The 24,439-nt window shown below is 44.6% G+C and overlaps 1 protein-coding gene across 1 annotated transcript in view; it reads left to right on the top strand.

Moving 5' to 3' along the window:
- ANO2 (anoctamin 2) overlaps positions 1-24,439 on the top strand; it is a 350,630-nt gene that overhangs the window by 127,857 nt on the left and 198,334 nt on the right. Inside the window, 1 exon segment of the mRNA XM_049771984.1 lies at positions 3,908-3,972. Coding sequence (XP_049627941.1) covers positions 3,908-3,972 — 65 coding nt within the window.

Raw genomic sequence — 24,439 nt, 5'->3', positions numbered from 1 at the left:
CCAGATCCATTTTCCCCTCTCATGACAGTGGGTAAGTCCTGAACCACTTGTGACCTAGAGTGTTGTTAGGGCCACTTGTTCTCCAATCATATTCGAGGAAATGTTATCAGAGACAGGGCACTGTCTGAAGCCCTCCTCATCCTCTCTGCTTCCCCTGTAAGTGACAGAAGGGAGGTATACCAATTGGGGTGCTGTGATCTCAGCTCTCACATACAGAGGCTGTTCCTTTCAGCTCACCCTCATCTCTACCACACACTAGGGACATTGACGTCTGCTTAGCAATTGCCACCACACTCATAAAGGGAGCTTCCAGAAGTTTCTTATACCTCATCTGGGATCCAGCTCGAGGTCAAGCTTGTGAGTTTGAATCCCCTATTGGATCTGAGTCACTAAGCACTAAGCTGAGCATTGGCACATTGTCTGTCTTTCCCTCCAGGCTTGATAGGTGTTCTCAGGCTCGATTTGGGGCTGGGCATGTAACTCAGAGAAGCCTCATTCTGGAGGTCAGAGCCTATGGGCGGGCAGTGACGTCCCATGATCCTTCAGGGAAGCCTTTCTTGTATCTCCTGACGCACATGGGCCTCTCCTGGGGCCCCCTGATGAAGTCACTGTGACAACCAGCTGTAGGTGAGGCCACGTTTTGCACTAGGGAGAGGGACCAAAATCCCAGGTATCCTGGGGATATCCTATGGGGAGGAGACATGCAGTTCCAAGGGTCAAGGAAGATGGGGATCACTAGCAGCAAAAAATAGCTGATGAGGGAGATCTAGGAGTGGCTCTATGGTGGAGCCCTTTCCCAGCATGTTAGAGGTCTGGGGTTCCACCCCCAACAGTACAGAACCCCATGGGAATTCATGATGAGGGTTTCTTTTTTTTTTTCTTTTTCTTTATTTTTTGCTTTGGATTTGGGCATAGAAACCAGAATCTCACATAAAATCTGCTCTTCTTACTAGCTTTTGTCACAGAGCAAACACAGTTGCCATCATTTGCAAACTGTGGGTGTAGTTTGCTTTGACAGTGGGATCATATAGTCTCTGTCTTATATTGTTGGGGTATATGATGATGATAAAAACCTATACATAAATCACCTGTCATAAAGTTGGTAGCCATTTATCAAGAAGATCAATTCTTTGCTTTTAGATATTCTTAAGTGTAAGAGATAGTGTTTAACTGGATATCCAAAATGTCCAGTGGAGGTAGATTCACCTGGATTGAATTATTCATGAATTGTATATGATAGCATTCAATTGAATTTAAGAGAGCAAATATATAATATTCTTGTCACTTCTAGACCTGTCACTTGATGGGTCTACTAATATCTATTCCATGTGACTATGGAGGCAATATCTAATGAACATCCATTATCTTATTTCCAGATCACTCATGAATTTTCTGGGACTCTCTCTGGGAAGGGGTTTGAATCTCAAATAGGGTTTGTTCCCCAAGATGCACACTCAGGATTGAACCACATGTTAGTTCTGCTCAGTTACTGTGTAAATGGGGCTTGAGGTGGTCAAGTGCTTGCCTTGCACACTCTGTACCTGACTTTGATCCCCAACATTACATATGGTCTGCTAAGCTTCACCAGAAGTAATTCCTGAGCAGTAGCAATGTGGTCCAACCCCAGACCTCCAAATCCAACAAGCATCACAGACAGTCAGAGGGGGATTTGGTGCCCTGTTTTACCTCTACAATATTCCCTTTGCAGGTCTCCTGCAACCTGGAGACCATTTTGGCAAGGTCATTGTTAGCCTTCTTGTCACTGACTCCAGGTCACTTATCTCACCTGGTCAGTCAATATTATTGGATGCAACTGATCATTTTTTCTCTTCAAAACCCATGTGCTCATAGGTTTTCTTCCCTATCACTGAATGTTCTCCTTTGCTATTCTTTTATATTCCGTTTCATCTCTAAATAAGGGTGCACCCAGGACCCAGACCTCAGGCTTCTTCAGTCCCTACTCTCTCTTTGAGGGGAATTGTAACCATAGTCACTTGAGTGACTTTGCAAATCACCTCTTCTCTGATAAGTTCTGTTCGAACTTTTTTTTTTAAACCCCAGGCTTCTCTAACCAGCATCTCATGCTCTAGTCCAGGTGGAGGCCTAAAGAGTCTCTTCATTGTATGTTGCTCACACTCATTTCTTATCTCCACTCTTTCTGTCCTACCTATCCTTTTGGTCTTTCCTTTTCAGTAAATTGACTCCCCACTTGATCAAAAGCTCTGGGCGAACTCTTATGCTCTCATTGCACATCCTATCTAGCAGTAAATCTGAAGGCTCTACTTGTCAAATAAAAGAAGAGCCAACTACTTCCTTTACATATCCCCATGGCTCTTGCTCTACTACTGATACTATGGCTCAGGCCACCATCAAGAAGTGGCCAAGCCATGACAGTGGATTTAGAGGGGGTGGGTGGGTGGGTGGTGCACACATGGGTTTTCCCTGGCTCTGCAGTCAGGAATCATTCCTGGCACAGCCTAGGGAGACTATATGGCAGAGGTGGCGAACACGCGGCTCTCTCGAGCTGCATGCGGCTCCCGGCCAAAATGAATGCAGCTCTTTGCCTCTTCTCATTCTTTTGTATACTTTGCCAAGTTTAGATTTGTTCTGCTGCTTCTGAGGAGGGACCTCTGTGGAGAGATCTCCGAGTGCGGAGTCCCTCCCGCCCCCAGGCTGCGTCCTCCCTTCTCCCATCCCTTGGAAACAACTGCACGGGCCAGCGAGCTGGGGGATCCTTGTGACACATGTTGGGTCACATCTGGCCGTTAGTTCTTAGTGTGGAGGATGCAGCACACCCTCACCATCACTGCGGATTTTACCCTCACTCAAAAGGACATAAAAGCAATATGTGTTTACATCTATTAGTGTTAAAAATTAGATGCTTTGTGTGAGAGTGTTTGTGGGGTTTTGGCAGGGGTCACTGCGTGGTGTGGCTCTCTGAACCTCTCGCAGTTTAAATTTTGGCTCTTTTGTGTCGAACTTGTTCGCCACCCCCTGCCTATATGGGATGACGGGGAATTGAGCCTGGTTCAGCCCCATGCAATGCAAACGTCCTACCCTCTGTGCTATCCACTCTGGCCTGGATTCTCTTCCCTTACATTAGTTCTTGGTTTGTTCTCCAAGTGGGTAGCCCTGTCTGAGCTCTTGACCATCTGAGCCTGGAGGGATCTCCCTTCTGCCTTATCTAGACATGTTAGCATGATTGACAAGCTTCAGAATGATGGGGACCCTCAGCCCTTTCTGACACCATGCCCCACATTCACCCTACCTCAGTTTTACTACTTCCTTATTCTTAGGACAGTCATTGGCATTTTACTATGAGTCTGTGTACAGAGAATGTTCTACGAAGTACTCTTGGGATTTATCCTTAGACCTCCATTCTAAGGCCACCTTCTCAGAAAGACATGCTCTTCTCTTCCCTTGTACATTGGCAATCTGTCTCACTTCCTTCATTATATTCTACTTGGCTAATTTTAGGTCATAGAATTTATACACGACATATATTACTATACTTATGTTTATCTCCATAGGCCAGAAACTTTAGAACAGCAGCAAACTTCAGTGTGCTGCTGTATCTAGTGTCTGGCTCATTGAAGATTTCAATAAATTCCTACTACCATAGTGAAAGAATGAATAAAAGGTCTTGTTGAACTGGACAAGACAAGACAAAGGAACACAGGAGAAGGGTTTTGAATCCTGGGTGTAGGTCTGCCTGGCCTGAAAGGTGATAAAGGTCCCTTTTACCATGTGGGATATAGCCTTTAGATATGTCTCTTTTGGATATTCCATGAGAATAGCCATAGAATCTAGACTTGGGCTATATCATTTTATCTTCCTAGGAAGGACACAAAAGGATAAATAACTGTTCTTCATACTTCTAATTCATTTTCCAATTTTTCTTATTTAGCTGCTGTATCAAGAATGGGCGCGCTATGGAGTGTTTTATAAGTTTCAACCTATTGACCTCATCAGGTAAGAAATGGGAGGAAAAAAATATGGGAGAGATTCGTGGGAAGGTCTTGAGTTACAATCCCTAAAAGACATCTTTTCAACCTCCTGGTCCCTGGTAAAAAGGGTTTTGCTTTTGTAGGTTGTGTAATTCCTTGATGTACAGGGGGTCATCAGTTCAGGGTCCAGAGGAGGAACGAAGTCTGGTGGGTCCTTACTACAGCAGGGGACTGTGATTACTTTCTGCCTGAGGTCTTATATCCATACTGTCCATACATCTCTTACCTTGTCTGTTATCTATAAAGAGTGGGTGACATTCTTTCTCTTAAGATTTCTCTTTGAATTTGTTCTACAGAAGGATTTGAGGGAGGCAGATCCTTGGATTTTGTCCAGATGGCCAGTGTTGACCAAGGGAAGAAAGAGTTGGCAAATCTCTTTGAAAAGATCCAAGAGAGAATGTGGGTTTTTTTTTTTTTTATGACTTCTCCACATTAGCTGGGAGAAGATTCAGGGTTCTAAAATCCCTCCTCTTACCTGTCACCAGGAGAATCTCTGTAGAACCTTAGTGAAAGTCCTTGAAAAAATTTTCTAGAACGCAGTAAGTATGGTTAAACTGGGTTGAGAATTCTATAAATCCAATGGGCTTTTAGCTTCTTTCCAGTCAGAAAGCACAGGGCTGACTGACTAGCTGACTCCTCATCTGGACCTGGCCAACAAAGGCTGTTGTTTCTCAGGGCAAGTCACAATCACACTCTGGTCTTTAGGCTCTGAAGAGGTCCTAACTTGGGAAGCTGAATTGAGGGTTCGCAGTAAATTAGGTAGTTCACGGTCCACTGGAAAAGGTGGAAAAGAGAGGTTGTGTTGTGGTCTTACAAAGGGTTCCTTCCCCTTCAAGCCTTGGAGTATCTCACCAATCCTTCAGCAAAGACAGAGTGTGATCCTGGTAGAGTGTTTTGGACTGGAATGGTGGCAGTAGTCAGAAGAACTGAGTTCATAGGGAGGCATTTCAGCTGCTTCACAGAAGCTGAAGATAGTCTAGGGTGGGGAGGGGGTGGCAGAGGCCCAGTTTGGGCAAGTTGGACTGGCCTCCCACCCAGAGAAGCAATGCCCCATTTTAGGAATTGGGGTCTGACTTGGATCTCTCCATCTTAGGTGTGAGTTTCAGATGATGTCGATTCCCTAATGTACTGGGGTTGGGAGCAGAGCAGGTTCCTTCTTAGGACTGTGCAGGGGTGGGGAGCCCTTTTAGGTCACACAGGCCACCTAGACTCTTCTTGGGGCCACACTAAAGCGGCTTTGTCTATGCAGGCTGGGGCCTTTGATCATCCTTTCTGTGTCTCCTGTGGCCACCCACTCTGTCGCCTGTTTTTCTCCAGCTACTCATTCGTGTCTTCGAAATAGGAAGAAAAAAAAAAACCGAACAAAAACAACCGAAAAAACAAACCCACACATGAAAGTTTTCTCTGCTGAGAGCTCTGTCTCCCCTCTTAGTATTCCCCCTCCAGAGACTTCAGGTTACTGGCTGCCAGCTAAGTGGAAATAACTCCAAGATGTGTTCCTCTTGGCCACCAAGGCAGCCTCACCTGCAAGTGGGGAATTGGCTTTGCAGTGGAGCCCTGCTCTGTGGAACTCAAAGCTGTCTAGACAGGGCCACCGTCCCTGCTCTTTATACAGCCCTGGGAAAGGCTGTTGTGTGGACAGGAGGAGGGGAAGGCTGTAGCTAGAGACGTGGCTATAGTGGTGGTGCAGAGGGAACAGAAGAGCCTGTAGGTCATGTGTGAGTGAGGAATATAAAAAAGACATTGATCTCAGGGAGCTACTAGAAAGAAAGTAATGGAGCTAGAGTGGGAAAAAGCTAGGGGTCCTGTGGGCATCTGGAGACAGGGACACATAGGACAGGCATCTGGAAAGCTTCTAAAGATGGGAGAGAGAGAGAGAGAGAGAGAGAGAGAGAGAGAGAGAGAGAGAGAGAGAGAGAGAGAGAGAGAGAGAGAGAGAGAGAGAGAGAGAGAGAGAGAGAAAGCATGGGGCCTGCCCCTCATAATGCTTTTACAGCTCCCAGCTAAATCCATGACACAGTGTCTTCCAAAATGGCGCAGCTCATGCTCTCTGGTTCTGATGAATCACCACCTTTCTGCTCTTCACCATCAGCCCTTGCCTCACTCCCAATGGCCTGGGGGCTCTGGATGTTTGTGGGGTCGAGGGTGGAGGATGTTTGTGAGGTGGCCTTTCTCTCCTGCCATTTCTTCTCTGTCGTGCTGCTCCCATCTGTTAGGGAGCCTCTGGATCTGCTCTGTAGTTTGATGATAATAGAAAGCCATCATATGAGCGGAGGGTGGGAGGGAAAAAAAAAAAAAGAAAGTCATCATACTCCGGGTTCTGTGGAAAGATGGTTCGAATTAGGAAGCCTCCAGAAAGGTGGGTATGTTCAGTCATCTAAAGGCTCAGTGGAGCTTTTCCCACCCATCTCTTTGGCACTTATCTTCTGTGCTTCGCCACTGAGCTTCAGTTCCTCCTCTGGGAGCCAGGGTGCTCTCTCTTCCCAATTGTCTGGAACTTTCTGAGGAATTGGGAGCTCAGCAGGGTGGGAGGTCTGTTTGCATTTTGAAAGTCACAGGGCCAGTTACACTTTCTTTCAGATAGGCTCTCAAGCCTAATCTTGAGACTTAGGGGTTTTGAGACTCATTTTGCTGGGGAGAAAAGAGGATGGAGGAGAGGCAAGCAGCTCTTTACTATGTCCTGGCGCTGCCTGCCTGGTCCCTCTGCACCATCCTTCCTGCCCAGCAGGCTGCACTGTGAGACTGCGGATAGCCATGGCTCTCTCCCAGCTCCACCCCATGCTGCCTTGGCTCTAGCAAACTGGCCCTGCGGCTGCTGTGTTAGTGCATGTGAGTGTATGTGCATGGTGTGTGAATGTGTGCTTCCGTGTGCCTTTCTGAATATGTGTGCATGTGCAAGCATACACATGGGTGTGTACACATGGATGTGATTGTGTGCATATGTGTGTGAGTGTCCCTGTCTGCCTGTGCAAATTGCCTGTCTCTCTCTCTCTCTCTCTCCCTAGTCCTTAGTAGCTGCAGCAGTTGTAGTTAACAAAGTTTTCTTGTGATGCAGAAATCCCCCCTCACAGAAGATCCCTCTGGAAATTGGGACCGAATAGTGTGTAGAGTTTGTGTTAGGCAGAAACGGTGACCCAGAGACAAGAGGGAACCCATAGATTATAGATAGAGGGCCATAGTTCTTTGGGACCATGGGATCCCAGACTTATTTGACTTCCTGATCCCTTTTCAGAAACAAAATGGCTCATCTCTCTATCTCTCTTCTGGAAATCTTCCTTCTCTAAGTAAACAAACCAGAGCTGCCCCTCACCCCAATTGCATGCACTGGAGGATACTGCAGCTGCCCTGTCTCCCCCCCACCCCCCATTACCCACATTAGAAAACACTGTTCTTGTTCCTTGCAGCCAGAGGGGGAGCTTCCTGTTGCAGGTTCTCCAGAACATCCCATCATCCCCCAAGGGAAACAATCTTTATTCCTGGAAAACCAGGAAGGCTCTTTACATTTGAGCCACACCTGGCAGATCTCAAGACTTAATCCCTGCTTTGCTCTGTGCTCAGGGTCCCCCCCCTCCCCCCGGAGGTTCTTGGGAGGTGCTCAGAGATCAAATTGGGATCTGCCACATCCAAGCAAGCACTTGACCCCGGTACTATCTCTCTGGCCCTAAATCCTTTGCTCTTGTACCCACTAATCTCATATCAGTGAGGACGGTGGCTTAGCTTTTCACAAAATTGATAAATAGATGTCGGCTCACTGTCTGCTTTTCTTTTGCTTGGGGGTTTTGCCACAGCAGGGTTTACAAAGCTGAGTTTGGCTCCCCTCCTGGTTTTCCAAACATCACATATGCCTATTGCAGTGTGAGGGGCCCAGGGGCCCAAACAACTCCAAAGGGTTAGGGGTGAGGACTACCACCTGTGACTTGGGGACAAACTTTGAGATGACACTGCCTATTCAATCCAGAGGACCAAGAAGGGCAAATGGCTCTTACTTGTGACCACTCTCTTGGGAATTTCCACCAGTCTTCTGGAAAATCAGGTGCTGGGTCTCACTGTGCATTCTGCTACCCTGAGCCTAATATGGGCTGGTCCCAGTTCAGGACCCTTTGGGCCTCATCTCTGCCCCTATCTAGTGCCCCCTCTGTACTTCCTTACATTCTAACTTTGCCCCTGGAGAGCCTTCCAGATCTTAGGGCACCCCTTTCACCCTCCCCCACATACATGAGTTTTCCCTCCTCTTGCCACAAGGCAGCCATCCTTGTCCTCAACAAATGGTCTCCAGGACAGCGGCTGGAAGGTTGTGGGATCCCAGTCCTCCCTCTCCGGGTCCCTCCTGAAATGTGACCCATCTACATCCCTCCAGGAGGGGAGCCTGAGGAGGCCACATTCTTTCTTCCAAGGCTTGGGGCTGGACCGGCCACAGCTGGTTTGGGGGAGGGAAAAGAGAGGGAAAAAGATGTTGATCAACCTGTGATTAATTATTTCCTGAGCCCTGCTGCCTCCTCCTTGATCTTTCCTTGGGATTTATAAAGGCAATTCAGCTCGCTGCAATAAACAGTGGGTAATGCGTTCGTTCGTTCAGTGCACAAAACTCTCCACAGCTCAGCTGAGACCGAGGTGGGGTCTGTGCCTATGGATCAGGCAGTTCTGCAGGGAGACAGATGTGCACAGGATGGGGACAGGGAGGCACTCTGAGTAACAGAGCTGTGGGTGCCAAACCCAGAGCTGAGAAAGAACTGCTTACTAGCAGAATTAAGGGAAGACTTCTTGGAAGAGGTGGCCCTTTAAATAAAAATGCTGCTTGGGGTGCCTGGGAGGGTGGCTCCAAGAGCTGGAGCACCTGCTTTGCCTGCAGAAAACCTGAGTTGGATCTCTCAGAGACATATGGATCTCTCAAGCACATCTGGGAATGACTTCTGAACACTGAGCCAGGGGTAGCCCCTGAGCACATTCAGTGGGTGTGTCCCCAAATTCCAAAATAAAGTAAGATTTTAAAAAATTAAAAGAAATGCTGTTATTAGAAGGACTGAGATCAAAGGTTCTTCTGACATTTCCATGGCTGGCCAGCTGAGGGTATCCAAGATTTGGTTACATGGGAGTCCGTTGTTTAGTTTGTTTACCACCCATTGGTAATAATGTAAATGGTCCATTGTTATCCATCTTCACTGCTGACCTTTCCTGATCGGGTTCTGTGCTGATCTGTGAACAGACTCTGAGAGTTCTCTGCTGCACTGAGACCCCAAAGTTGCAAGAGGGAACCCAGACTCCCAAGGGAAGGCTAAAGAACAGAAGTGTGTTTTTTCAGTCTCAGCCCTTGAAATTTGGGCTGCAGTGAACATCACATGTCCTGGGGCCCAGGATACTTTCTCATTTTTCTCTAAATATGTGGGGGCAGAGAAGATGGAGCATAAGCAAGCAGAAGCTGGTGGAAGCAAAGCCAAGCCCAGAAGAATAATCTTGTTTGCTCCTCTGAAACAAGTCAGGAAAAAAAAGTCAGGCTGTTTGCTCATTTTCCTGTGGATAAATCTCTCTCCCCCTTCCCCTAATATCTCCCTGTGCCCCCTTCTCAAAGCACACACTGCCAACTTGTGACTCATGCTCAAGGTCATGAAGTCTAGTGCTCGCATCCAAAGTCCTAGACTGGACCCTTTGAGACCCCTTTGAACTTTAGAGGTCAGTCTCTCCAACCTCAGAACTGCTTTTCAGGGATGGAGAGCACCCGGCTTTGTCACAACTTTGGTTCTTTCTGTCTGTGGTCTTAGCTAGAGGGTGCAAAGAGTGCATCGATTCCAGGATAAAAATCTCCACTACTTCCCTTCAGCCTCTTGGAACATAGGAGCAGCCCTAGTAAATGTTCCCAAGGGCTCATCTCCATTGACCCCTTTATGTCAGGTTCTATTTCCCAGAGAGGAAGAGAAGCTGATTTTACTCTGAAAATATATTAGCCAAATGTGAAATTTCATGTCTCCCTATGTGTGCTAAACTCTCAGGCTGAGCTCCTGGGGCCCAACCAGGGCAAAGCTTATAGTCAGGCTCTCCCAGGGTCTGTCCTGGGTGAAACAAGGCCACTTCCTCCTCAAGAGTCTGCCAGTAAGTATCTGTGGTAGGTACTTGGACCATAGCTGTGAGTGTGTGCTGGGGAGCAGCTTAGTTTATGGGGTATTTCCAGATGGTGGACCTGGTTTCAGAGCCAAAGTCTGGACACTGCTAAATCACCACCTTTTAGTTCCTGCACTGCTCCCTGGAGTCTGCAGAATAAGATTGTGCAGGACAATGGGTTTTTAATCTTTTTAAAAATGTCAAACAGGGGTCCAGAGAGATAGCACAGCGGCGTTTGCCTTGCAAGCAGCCGATCCAGGACCAAAGGTGGTTGGTTCGAATCCCGGTGTCCCATATGGTCCTCAGTGCCTGCCAGGAGCTATTTCTGAGCAGACAGCGAGGAGTAACCCCTGAGCACCGCCGGGTGTGGCCCCAAAACAAAAACAAACAAACAAAAAATGTCAAACAGCCCTGATGTGTGGATAAGTGATTGAGCTCCACTGGTAGTGGTCAGTCCCTATGAATATTTGAAAGTATCTGTTGTGTCTATAACAGTTCTCAGATATTGCTGGAGTATATACTATATACTAAATAGGTCAGGCAGCTCTTTAGCTCTAGAGCTTTGACAGCTACCATCAACAAGGTCACAAAATTGTGCTTTCTATTCTAATTCAATATGAGGTATAGATGGCCTCTGCCTTCCAGTGATCCTGCCTAATGGCCCTCCACCCCCTGACTTCCTCCCATATGGGGAGACTGAACACCATGATCCAAGAGCTTCCTAGGTGGAATTCATACCCAGGCTTGCCTGACTCCACACACCAGACTTTCCCCTAGTACCATAACACAAGGTGACCTAGATTTCCAGCTGGATTTCAGGTGAGCTGAGTCCCTAGAGCCCCAGAATTAACCCCTTCAAGGACTCTGGGGAACTGGTATAGTCTTCAGGTGGGTGGAAGTCACCAGTCATCAATTAGAATTAGCCTGGCTTTGTCATAGACTATCACCATGAACACCACTCTCTGCTCCTCAGAGTATAGGATGTTCTCAGGGTCTGTAGTCTTGGGGAATTGTTTGAGCCTCTGATGAGAGATCCTGGAAAGCCATTTATTTGTGCTTTTTTTTTTTCTTTTTCTTTCTTGTTTTGGGGCCACTCCTGGTGATGCTCAGAAGTTACCTGAGCTCTGCACTCAACTCCAACCTAGTTTTTTCAGTGAGGGTCTCACTGGTGGACCCTCAAGAATATCCCAAGGGAATCACAGGTTAAAATGGCACCAATAGGGGTGTGGGAACAGCATAATACTAGGAGGCCAATTAGAAGAGTAGGGAGTTAGGGGAGCACAGGAAGGAAACAAAGTCAAAAGGGGAACATGGTTGGAACAAGGGTGAGAAACAAAGACCTTTGCCTCCTGCCTTCTCGGATCCTCTTTTGGCTCAGCTCATCCTCAGACTTTCCTTCTAGAACCTTCTGACCATGAATAGTTTCATCTACTTCTTGTCAATCTTGTACACATTTTTTTTTATTTCTCTCAAATATCTGATTTCCTCTCCAAACTCACCTGTGCCCTGATTCATTCTTCTCTCATCAGTACATGAAGCCAGTGTCCAGTCTTCAAAGCATCTTTACACCCAGCCTTCCGGTGTTCAAGGGGTACTTTCTGTGCCAGTTCCCAGCTCTGTGGTCCCTGTCACATGTCCCGATGGGCCTATATACCTTGTGCTTACATGCCCTGCTTTCCAGCTTGTCTGTATGGTTGTTTGGACCCTACACCCAAGACAAAGCTCTGTATCTGGTAGTTCTTGGTGTAGTGACCAGATCTTGATTTGTAGCAGACTTGGATCTCTACTTGCTTGCTATCGTTGTTTTTGTTTTTATTTGGTTTTGGTTTGGGGGGTATATCCAATGGTGCTCATGAGACTTAAGGGTTCCTCTTGCAATTCTTGGTAAACTAGGCCTGTATTGAACACAAGGGCCATAAGACTTGGTTCTGTTCAGGCTGAGGTGCCAAAGGTTACCTGAGCCACCCCTGTAGTGCTCACAGGCCACCAAAGCTAAAATTGGCAATGCTCAGGGTACCATGTGATACCAGAGATTCAGTAAGGTCAAATACATGCCAGACACACGCCTTATGTCCTGAACTCTTAATGTAGCCCTTCGGAGATCTATTATAAGAAAGCTCCTTAGGAGTTTGGGTTACCTCTCATGGCCTCCTCAAACTAGCAAGAACTGGAAATAGTGTTCTTCATGGCAAAGACCCTGAGCTGGCAGGCTGGCTCAGGTAAGATCTTCTTGAACTTCGGAAACCCCATGTTATTCTAAGTTGATCCCTCAGGAAAGCACAAGGAAACATTTCTGTGGCAAAGGCAGATCTCCCTCAGAGCCTCCACAGGAAGCAAACACTAAACTACATCTCACACGGTGACCCTAAGAACCTCACTGAGGAATCCCTTTAAAAAGAAAGGGGCGGGTAGACAGTACAGTGGATAGGACATTTGCCTTTAGCATGGCCCACCCAGGTTCAATTCCCAGCACTCCGCGTGGTCCACAAGCCCACCAGGAGTGATCTCTGAGCACAAAGCCAGGAGTAAACCCTGAACACTGCTGGATGAGCGCCCCCCCCCCACAAAAGAGAGAAATAGAGAGACAAAGAGTCAGAGAGACATAGGCCTGAATAAAAGTGTCAGGCTTTCCTCTGGAGCTCAGGCAAACATTCAGGGCCCCTCTCTGATTCTGCTGGCTCTGAGGTGAAAGTAGACCTCAGATTCAATTCAGCTTTCTCTCCCCCCCCCCCCAAAGACCAGGGATTGGGGCAAATCCACCAGCCCACCTATAGTCTAATGTCGCTCCTACCCTGAACAGAGGGACAACTCGGCAGTTCGTCCTAACCCCCTAGGCTGGGCATGACAGGTGCAATCCTACCAGTGAAAGCAGGGGCCCTCAGGTAAGGGTGGGGTGGTCTCTGTGTGTGTAGGGGGGGTTACCATGGCCTCAGCCCAACTGTTTAATCCCATGGGGCCACTGTCTGGCCACGTGTCTCTGGAATGCCGGGGCGCCCCGTCCCTGCTAATGATATTCCCCTGAGTGATGTTCTCCACCCACACCACATGGGTATGTAACCAACATAAACAGAAAACGTCTTAACACATTGAATAACATCGGCGGAACACACGTTACAACAACAACCGCGAGATAGCCAAATCTAATTAGCCAGGCACGCCCAGGATCCTCGCACAGGCACATGTCTATGTTTTAGAAACGGAAAACCACAGCATTTTGTGGGTCTGGAAGTCACAGACAGAAGAAGAGAGAAAACAAAACCAAACCAAACACTCTGAGATTCCCCTCTGGTAGATGACGGGCCTCCAATTCCTTCTTGGGATTAGCTCTAGGTATTCAGAGGCAGAGAGGTTGGTGCTTGGGCAACTGCCAAGGCTTGCTTGTCTGCCCAGGGCACAGATGTGGCCCTCAGCCTGGGCAGAGACCCAAGAAATAGTCTGGGAGGGCGCAGACCTCAAAGCTATTGGCTCCGTCTTGCCAGCTTCCTTCAGAGACTCCATACTTAGCCCAACACAATCAGGAAGACAAACAGGACATTGGAAGACTGGAACTCTGAGCTTGGTTTTTTTTTTTAAGGAGGAGACTCCCAAGCAGTACTCAGGAGAGTTGGGGGTCACCCCTGGTGATACTTGGTCTAGTTGTATGTGCTGAATGGTTCAATGCTCTCACACAGTGGCGCAGGGCTGCTAAGGCACAATGCTGGAAGCTATAAGGACCACCTCCAGAAGTGTTCAGGGAGGCCATATTGTGATCAGAATAGAACTCAGGGCACATCATGCATGCTATAGGAAAACAGCCCTAAGGCTTTTTAAAAAAGGAGACTCAGCCTTAAGGTCATCTGCCATTAGTCTGCTCCTGTCCTTTTAAGGATGATACTTCAGTTATGAAATATCTCCCTGTAACTGCTACTGGAGGGCAGTTAAGGTTGAGTTGTATAGATCCAGGGCTGGCTTGCTGGTCAGGTGGAGCCAGCTGGTCAGTGTTCCTAGGAGGCCTGGCCGGCCTACCTACCTAGATGATGCTGTGAATCAAGTCTGGAGAACCTGCCTCCTGCTTGTCTGACTGCCTGCTGGCTATGGCTGTTTCTATTGCTGCTACTGTCCTGAGTTCTGTTCTGCCTCTCTGACTTTCTTAATCTCTCTCTGTTTCTTTCTCTTTCTCTGAAAGTCTATATACTCATTAAGTGTTGCTTATCCCTTGCGCTGTTTCTCTCTTTCTCTCTCACTCTCAATCTCAGACCCTTTTATCTGGGGATTGCTAGCCCCAATATTTGTTGGGGTGAACTCAGCCTTCCCAACACATACCAGACATATATCCTAGAACTGTGAGCTCTTTCTTCCATCAGAGTTGAGCATTTTCATATACAGGAGAGGAAGCAGCATGATTTTGTACTCTGCTATTATCCATGTCATCCCTTTGGCTCCATATCTCATTTTCTGAACAGAAAGGCTCAGCTGAGAGATGCGATCAGCCATATTCAAAGGGTATCTCTTTTCCCATTTGGGGGGTATCTAGCCCTTAGGAATCTCATCTGATGCGCCATATAGTTCTCTTTGCCTGAGATTATGCTTCTCCACACTTGTCCATTTTTCACTGTGGCATCTGTTTACTGCCATCTCTCCTCACTTCCTGTCAAATCATATGAGTTCACACCCCATTTAGAGATAGTCATTCTCTATCTCTATCTCTATCTAACCTGATATCTCTATCAAGTTTATCACCTGTGAGTGTTGAGATTAAGCTTTCTGAAGATCCAGCAGCCAGCCAGAAGCAGCACTTTGTGAGTAACAGAGACAAAAATATAGCAAAGTAGGGGCTGGAGCAATGGCATAGTGTAGTGCATTTGCCCTGCAGGCTGCCTTGCAGCTGACCCAGGATGGACCATGATTCTAATTCCAGTGTCCCATATGGTCCCCCAAGCCAGGAGGAATTTCTGAGCACATAGCCAGGAATAAGTCCTGAGCGTCTCTGGGTGTGGTCCAAAAGAAAAAAAAATAGCACAAATAAGAGGGGGGAAATTAAATAGAAGCCAGAGACCCTCAAGCTTAAATGTCTTGCCATTCCATTTCAAATAAGATTCAGTACTTTGGGAAAGATATTTAAGAAAACATGCAAATAGTCCAACTTAATTGAGCATTATCTTCCTTGTGTTGGGCACCTTTTTTTTCTTTTCCAAGTATTTTTTCCCTTTATTTAAACATCTTGATTACATATATGAGTGTGATTAGGTTTCAGTCATGTAAAGAACACCCCCTTCACCAGTGCAACATTCCCACCACCAATGTTCCAAATCTTCCTCCATCCCACCCCACCCCAACCTGTACTCCAGACAGGCTTTCCAGTTCCCTCATTCATTCACATGATTGTGGTAGTTCTCTGTGTAGTTATTTCTATAACTGCACTCACCACTCACTCTTTGTGGTGAGCTTTATGAAGTGAGCTGGAAGTTCCAGCCCTCCTCTCATTGTCTCTGAGGATTGTTGCAAAAATGACTTTTATTTTTCTTAAAACCCATAGATGAGTGAGACTATTCTGCGTCTCTCTCTCTCCCTCTGACTTATTTCACTCAGCATTATAGATTCCATGTATATCCCTGTATAGGAAAATTTCATGACTTCCTCTCTCCTGACGGCTGCATAATATTCCATTGTGTATATGTACCACAGTTTCTTTAGCCATTCATCTGGTGAAGGGCATCTTGGTTGTTTCCAGAGCCTGGCTATTGTGAATAGTGCTGCAATAAATATAGGTGTGAGGAAGGGGTTTTTGTATTGTATTCTTGTGTTCCTAGGGTATATCCCTAGGAGTGGAATAGCTGGGTCGAATGGGAGCTCAATTTCCAGATTTTGGAGGAATCTCCATATCACTTTTTATAGAGGTTGGACTAGACGGCATTCCCACCAGCAGTGGATAAGAGTTCCTTGCTCTCCACATCCCTGCCTGCACTGATTGTTCTCATTCTTTGTGATGTGCACCAATCTCTGTGGTGTGAGGTGGTATCTCATCATTGTTTTGATTTGCATCTCCCTGATGATTAGTGACGAGGAGCATTTTTTCATGTGCCTTTTGGCCATTTGTATTTCTTTTTTTATCAAAGCGTCTGTTCATTTCTTCTCCCCATTTTTTGATGGGATTAGATGGTTTTTTTTCCTTGTAAAGTTATGTCAGTGACCTGTATATTTTGGATATTAGCCCCTTATCTGATGGGTGTTGGGTGAATAGTTTCTCCCACTCGGTGGGTGACTCTTGTATCCTGGGCACTATTTCTTTTGAGGTGCATACGCTTCTCAGTTTAATGTATTCCCATCTGTTGATCTCTGCTTCCACTTGTTTGGAAAGTGCAGTTTCCTCCTTGAATATGCCTATAGTCTCAATGTCATGGAGTGTTTTACCGATACGTTGTTCTATATACCTTATGGTGTCAGGTCTTATATCAAGGTCTTTAATCCATTTGAATTTTACCTTCGTACATTATGTTAACTGGGGGTCTATGTTTGCTTTTTTTGCAAGTGGCTAACCAGTTCTGCCAGCACCACTTATTGAAGAGGTTTTCCCTGCTCCACTTAGGATTTCTTGCTCCTTAGTCAAAAATTAGGTAATTGTATGTCTGGGGGACAATATTTGAGAACTCAAACTTATTCCACTTATTTGAGGGTCTGTCTTTATTCCAATACCATGCTGTTTTGATAACTATTGCTTTGTAGAACAGTTTAAAGTTGGGGAGAGTAATGCCTCTCGTTTTCCTTTTCCCTATGAGTGCTTTAGCTATTTGAGGGTGTTTATTGTTCCAGATGAACTGCATAAGTGTTTGATCCACTTCTTTGAAGAATGTCATGGGTATTTTTAAGGGGATCGCATTAAATCTGTATAATGCTTTGGGGAGTATTGCCATTTTAATGATGTTAATCCTGCCAATCCATGAGCAGGGTATGTGTTTTTATTTTCGTGTGTCCTCTGAATAAAACTGACATAAATTATTTATTTAGGGTGCTTTTGTTTTAGTTTTTGGGGTCACACATGCTCGGGGTTTACTCCTAGATTTGTGTAGGAATCATTCCCATTGTTGTTCAGGGAAATCATATATAGGGAACAAAATGGGGTCAGCTTTATGTAAGGCAAGTGTCTTAATCCTTTTACTATCACCACAGCTCCTCTGAGGAATTTTGAGTTATATGACTATAATATTTTAATAGTTCAACCCAGTGACCCCAAAATTATGCTGCATGACAAATCACCCCAAGCAAGCAGCTCACAATAGATATTTACTTTTCTTGTTCAGTTATCTTTAGACTGAATGAAAATTCTCTGCTGGTCTTCAGATTGTATTCAGGTCAGTAGATTTATGCACATTCTCCTTAACTATCTTACTAATCTTCTCATGATGAATTGTAGGAGCCTTAAAAGAGAATGAAAACATGCATTGCTGACCTCATAGCTACAAGCATTTTGTGGGGCAAAGCAGATCAGATGACCAAGAACAAATCCACGATGCTACGAGATGTACTCTTACTCTTTCTCAGGGGAAAGGACTTAATGTTAGCTAAAAATTATCTGACTTACCACCTTTAGACCATGGGTTTATATCAGGACTGTCCCCTGGAATGCCCTTGTCTCACTACTGGAGCTTATGATCCAGTAGGCAAAGAGAGAGAATGAAACCTGGGTTCTGCTAGAGGAATGGGAAGGGAATAGGGGTAGAATGGAAATATATATATATAATATATATAATTATATATATATATATATATATATATATATATATATATATATATGGCAGTCTAAATTTGTTGGCCTCCGTGAGGAAATAATGTTGAAAGTAGGGTTGAGTAGATGTCTGGAAGCCAAGATGAACCAGGTATAGGTGATGAGGATAAGAATATCAATTATCATTACATGACCTGTCCTCTGTGTCCATGCTATAAAAGGCCTCTTCATTTGCTTACTCACAACAGCCCTTTGGAAGATAAAGTGGTTCTCATTTCACTGAGGAAGAATTGAGACACAGAGAGGTTACTGTACTAATAAGAGGTGATACTTGAGCTCCTCAATCTGACTTGAGTCAATTCTCTTCCCCAGGATATCTAGAATTCTTACCACTCCTGGAAGGAACCCTAAGTCCTGGAGTCTTAGATCTACAGTGAGGGTATTGGGGGACACCAGGATAGGATCAAATCAGGTTTAAGCCCTGGAGGATCTGGTGGGTGAACCCAGGATTTCTGTCTCTCAAGAGAAAAGTACATACTTGGAAGGGTTGGGCTCAGGAGAATGCTCCTATATGGGTGGGGGCCTATGTGATTCAGTTAGATTTTACTTTTTAAAGACCAGACCAGCATTGGCAAGGATAATAGGGTGGGTTTTTGGAGTTGTTGTAGGAGGAGGGACATACCAGACTGTGGTCACAAATTACTCTTGGCTCTCTGCTCAGGACTCACTCGTGGTGGGGCTTAGGGGACTTTATGCAGTGCCAGGGATCAAACCCACAGTGGCCCATGTATTATCTGGGGTGGTGTATTTTTGTTGAATGGAGAGACTGAATTAAGAGTTTTGGGGGTCTGGACTGGAGAATATTTTCTCTTCCTGGTTCTCTTCTGTGCTCTCAGTGGACTTGAGGGCTCCATAGAAAGAAAGCCCGACTCTGGGTCCCGGAACCTCTTTCTAATTGCCTCTTTCCACCACCTATCCTGTCTGTTCCTGCTCATCAGTGGCATCTGTCTTAGCTGGCATGATTACAACCATCACTAATAAGATGCATTGCCCACAACATGAACCCACCTCACACATTCCATGTACGTGAGCCACTGGCTCTTCCTGGGAACTTTAACACTGGTTCTCCCCACTTGCAACAAAAGAACTCTGTCGCACAGAGCCCAAAAGTCTTTGAATCTTAAACAATGACTCCAGTCCTGTCATCTCTGCAGGGGGAAAGAGGGCTCTCAAGCTATGCTCTGGCAGCCATTCTCAACAATACTTAGCCAAGTTGGATAAATCAATGGTCTGATTTTTGGGCTTGGTGACATAGAACTCATAGAACTATCAGGCCTGGTGGTGCTGAAGACCTGGCAATGACTGTGTGGGGGTGACAAGGTAAAATGCCATGCTAAGGACTGAACTTGCAAGGCATTGACTAACCTATCTATCTTCTTGGTCATGGAACCCATTATCTTAACCCAAGTTTTTGGCTACACTTTCAGAGGAATATAGTATGGGGAGTGGGGTGGGGGCCTATGGTGGATGGGTGGAAGAATGGAATCAGATGTGCAAGCAACTAATTTGGTAAAAGGATTTTTAGGACTTTTAAAGAGAAAGCATATTTGTATCCTTAAATGAATATTGCCCTAGATCAGTGGTGGGCAACATTTTTTTTTAACTGAGCCAAATCTCGCCAAAACCACAATTGAAATTTATTTTGAGAGCTACATTTTTAAAACTGAAAATACATAGGATGGTACACTGTTTTTAGTTTTAATAAGTTTTTATTGAGAATATTCTGCATGCAAGTATCCACATAGGTCGGGAGGATACAAATAACACAACTAATAAAACAAAAACTTTAGAACAATATTATTTATCGATAATGTTAAATTCAGTAAAATTTGTCTTACAATGTAGAGAAAATTACATCCTGACAATGTCTGACAAAGTCACAAACACTAATGTGAACATTGGCCTTGCATTTCCTTGGATAGTCTGAGTAAATCAGGTTTGTATGTTGTTTTTAATTTTAGGCACAATTTTAGGTTCTCATTGGTGAGACAATTTCTCAATTTACTCTTGATAAGATTCATGCTTGAAAATGATTGTTCGCATAATTATGTAGACCCAAACAAGGAAAGAACAGCAAGCACTAGCTTTTTTAGTTGATTATATGAGTCAGGAATACTATTCCAGGTGTTAAAAATCAACATATCTTCCTTCTCCAGGTCTTTCAAAGCAGACCACTTGTGCTGTGAACTAAGTTCACATTTGTGTTTCTCCAATCTTTCTAAATTAGCACAAAGATGTTCAAATTTCGAGCTCCACAGTTCTTTGTTTTTAAAACCCAGCAATTGCATTTCAAAGTTGCCAATGTCCATTTTAAAGGGAGAAAAATTTAATTCCGTTACAGTGGCATCCAGAGGTTTTTTAACTAAGGCCAACACCACTTTGCTGTTTCTGAAGTCCTGAAACCTCTTGAGAAAAGCTTCTCTCATATTTTAAAGTGCTGTTTTAAAATAGGTAATGTCAATATCAGAATTATTTTCTTGGTGATATTTCAACAGGCTTGGAAAGTGAATCAAAATTTCTCTGTCAAAATCTTGAGCAAAAACAGATAATTTGTTTTTAAACAAAATAACTTCTTCTAACATTGAAAAAATTGTGTTTCCTTTCCCTTGTAGTTTATGATTAAGCTGATTTAGATGTGAAGTAACATCCACCATGAAATATAGGTTTTGAATCCACTGATTGTTTGTTAATTCTGGATAGTGAACACCCTTCTCAAGGAAAAATGCTTTGATTTCTGATAATAAGGAAGCAAAACATTTCAAAACATTTCTTCTTGATAACCAAAATGTGCCGAAATTTGAAACCCTACAATAGGGAGATGAAACTGGTAAAAGAGAAAAACCTTTTAACAAACTCTAAAAGCAAGAACAGTGTTCCAGAAAAAAGTAGTGATTTCACTGAAAGGAAAAAAGAATCTGTTGATACTTTAGTGTGTGCTGCAAGAAACCAACTAAAATACACACAAAAACAAAAATGGCACTTTGTTAAAGACATATGATATCATATCATAAAGGAATTATAATAGCGTGCCTGAAACATTTTAAAAATAATTTTTTATTTAAGCATATTTGTTACAAAATTTTTCATACTTGCATTTTAATCATAAAATGTACACCACCCGGGGCCGGGTAGGTGGCGCTGGAGGTAAGGTGTCTGCCTTGCAAGCGCTAGCCAAGGAAGGACCGCGGTTCGATCCCCCGGCGTCCCATATGGTCCCCCCAAGCCAGGGGCGATTTCTGAGCACATAGCCAGGAGTAACCCCTGAGCGTCAAACGGGTGTGGCCCAAAAACCAAAAAAAAAAAAATGTACACCACCCTTCACCAGTGCACTTTGCTCACCACCAATGTCCCTTGTTTCCTTCCCATTCACTCTCCTCTGCCTATATCAGGGGCAAGCATTTTGTGTTTTTCTCTCTATCTCTCTTTTCCTTTATGAAACTGAGGTTTGCAAAATTGCTTTTATGACACCATGGTTTACAATATTGGTTTTTTTTTTTTTTTTTTGGTTTTTGGGCCACACCCGGCAGTGCTCAGGGGTTACTCCTGGCTGTCTGCTCAGAAATAGCTCCTGGCAGGCACGGGGGACCATATGGGACACCGGGATTTGAACCAACCACCTTTGGTCCTGGATCGGCTGCTTGCAAGGCAAACACCGCTGTGCTATCTCTCCGGGCCCGGTTTACAATATTGTTAATTAAAGGGTACCATGCATGTCACTCATCCATTTTCAGCATCCAGTTCTTGTCCAGAGTAATAAGTTCCAACTATCAATGTCATAATGTACTTTTCTCTATTCTAACTGAACTCACCACTTTTTATGGCATCTTTCTAACATGGACTAGTCCTCCTGTCCCTCATCCTATTTTCTCTAGATATTATTACCTATTGCCATTTATTACTCTTATATGCCACAAATGATTATTCTGTATCTACACCTCTCCTTCTGACTCATTTCACTCAGAATAATAATCTGATGTGTTGATGTATGTACAGATGATGCACTGTGCATGGCTCAGTGTTTTTGTGTAGTCACAAGAAACAGAAAAATGCACACCCGTACATTGTATCCATTCATTGTATGATAGACTGGATTAAAAAAAAAAAACTCCTGGCTGAACTAAAATTCTGTGACAGATGACACAGTAAAGATAATTTATGAAATTCACAATTGTGATCAAATCCAGACTATTCACCACCCTGGATGAGAGTATGGATGCCCACTACTAGCATCTTCTCCATGAAGAAGTAAAGTGGCTGTTCAGGAGAAGGGTGCTCTCTCGCCTTGTTGGCAAGAGGGAAGAAGTAGTGCAGTTCCTGTGAGAGCAGAACTCTGACTTTGTACAGCCCCAGTTGGACAAGGAATGGGTAGCTAAGCTTGTGTATTTGGCAGACATTGTTCATTTTCTCTATGAACTTAATATTTCTCTGCAGGGGAGTTTCACAAGTAGTTTTTACAGTGAGACATAAGATGGATGTGTTCAAAAAGAATCTGATTCTGGGATAGCTGTGTCTGAGAAGGAGATATTGAAATGTTTCCACTCTTGCAAAAAATTTCTGATTGGCACTTATATTATGCAGAAAATCATAATCAATATGAAAAACAGCATTTAAGGGCATTAGCTCAGAACTTTAATCATGAGTACTCTGAACATGAGCATCCATGAAAAAGAGAACTCTGGGTTGAGAATACCTTCATGGAAGATGCCCACTCTTGTGCAAAATAAAATATGTTTTAAGATCACTCCAGGCACTGTATTTCTAAACCCCACCCAACCTGGTCTGAAGAAGCAGGGTAGCAGGAAAGAAATAATAAACCAAGATAACCAGGAAAGGATGATCATGGAGTCCATGGCCTTTTACCTTGTACTCTATGCCTCGAGCCAAAAAAGCTAGAACACCTCTTTCTTTATTAAAACCAATTTCCAATACCAGGAGGCTTCAGGTCAAGAGAGAGAGAGAGAGAGAGAGAGAGAGAGAGAGAGAGAGAGAGAGAGAGAGAGAGAGAGAGAGAGAGAGAGAGAGAGAGAGACAAAAGTACATATTCAGTGGGCTTTTACATATCAAAGGAAGGGGTTTAAGAAAGGATGATGTTGGGGGAACACCTTTGTTTAGGGTTGATACTGGGTATCATCTTACACTCTTGGAGCCGGCTGCCAGGCTGCACACAGGGCGGGCGCGCAATGACAGAGGCTAGGAGCAGAGTCCTGACTCCTGGAGCTGCCGCCCAGCACACAGAAGAGCCGCATTAAAAGTGTAAAGACAGACATACACAGGTAGCACTCACAGTTTTTCACAGTTGGGCCCCACATCACTAATCATCAGGGAGATGCAAATCAAAACAACGATGAGATACCACCTCACACCACAGAGAATGGCACACATCACAAAGAATGAGAATAAACAGTGTTGGCGGGGATGTGGAGAGAAAGGAACTCTTATCCACTGCTGGTGGGAATGCCGTCTAGTTCAACCTTTATGGAAAGCGATATGGAGATTCCTCCAAAAACTGGAAATCGAGCTCCCATACGATCCAGCTATACCACTCCTAGGAATATACCCTAGGAACATAAAAATACAATACAAAAACCCCTTCCTTACACCTATATTCATTGCAACACTATTTACCATAGCAAGACTCTGGAAACAACCAAGATGCCCTTCACCAGACGAATGGCTAAAGAAACTGTGGTACATATACACAATGGAATATTATGAAGCTGTCAGGAGAGATGAAGTCATGAAATTTTCCTATACATGGATGTACATGGAATCTATTATGCTGAGTGAAATAAGTCAGAGAGAGAGAGAAAAACGCAGAATGGTCTCACTCATCTATGGGTTTTAAGAAAAATGAAAGACATTCTTGCAATAATAATTTTCAGACACAAAAGAGAAAAGAGCTGGAAGTTCCAGCTCACCTTAGGAAGCTCACCACAAAGAGTGATGAGTTTAGTTAGAGAAATAACTACATTTTGAACTGTCCTAATAATGAGAATGTATGAGGGAAATGGAAAGCCTGTCTAGAGTACAGGCGGGGGTCGGGTGGGGAGGAGGGAGACTTGGGACATTGGTGATGGGAATGTTGCACTGGTGATGGGTGGTGTTCTTTACATGACTGAAACCCAAACACAATCATGTATGTAATCAAGGTGTTTAAATAAAAAAAAAAGTGTAAAGAGCTGCATGTGGCTCTCGAGCCAAGGCTTGCTGACCACTGCCCTAGATTGTGGGCATGTAGGAATTCTAAATCTGACATGAGAGACTTTTGAAACCTATGGTCTCAGTGTATTTAAAAGGAACCAAGTTTTCCAGCAGAATCAGGGAGATGGGGAGACAGGGGACCATGACTGAGGTTTATTCCAGATGACTCCAAGTATTGCCTCTGTTACTGCTGATATTGATTCACAGCAGAGATCTGGGAGGTAGAAAGGTAGATGGATTAGAATTTGAGTCTGATATCCCTGCCTGTTTGACGTCTTCCTTTCCTCATCTGACAGTGACTTTACACCTCTTCTAGGGCTATCCTATGGTTATTTAGGAGATTTTTTTGAAGTCTGTACTTGGTCTAGGGGCAAGA

The sequence above is a fragment of the Suncus etruscus genome, chromosome 4, assembly GCF_024139225.1.
Source record: "Suncus etruscus isolate mSunEtr1 chromosome 4, mSunEtr1.pri.cur, whole genome shotgun sequence".
NCBI lineage: Eukaryota > Metazoa > Chordata > Mammalia > Eulipotyphla > Soricidae > Suncus > Suncus etruscus.
This window is presented reverse-complemented; position numbering and strand designations above follow the sequence as displayed.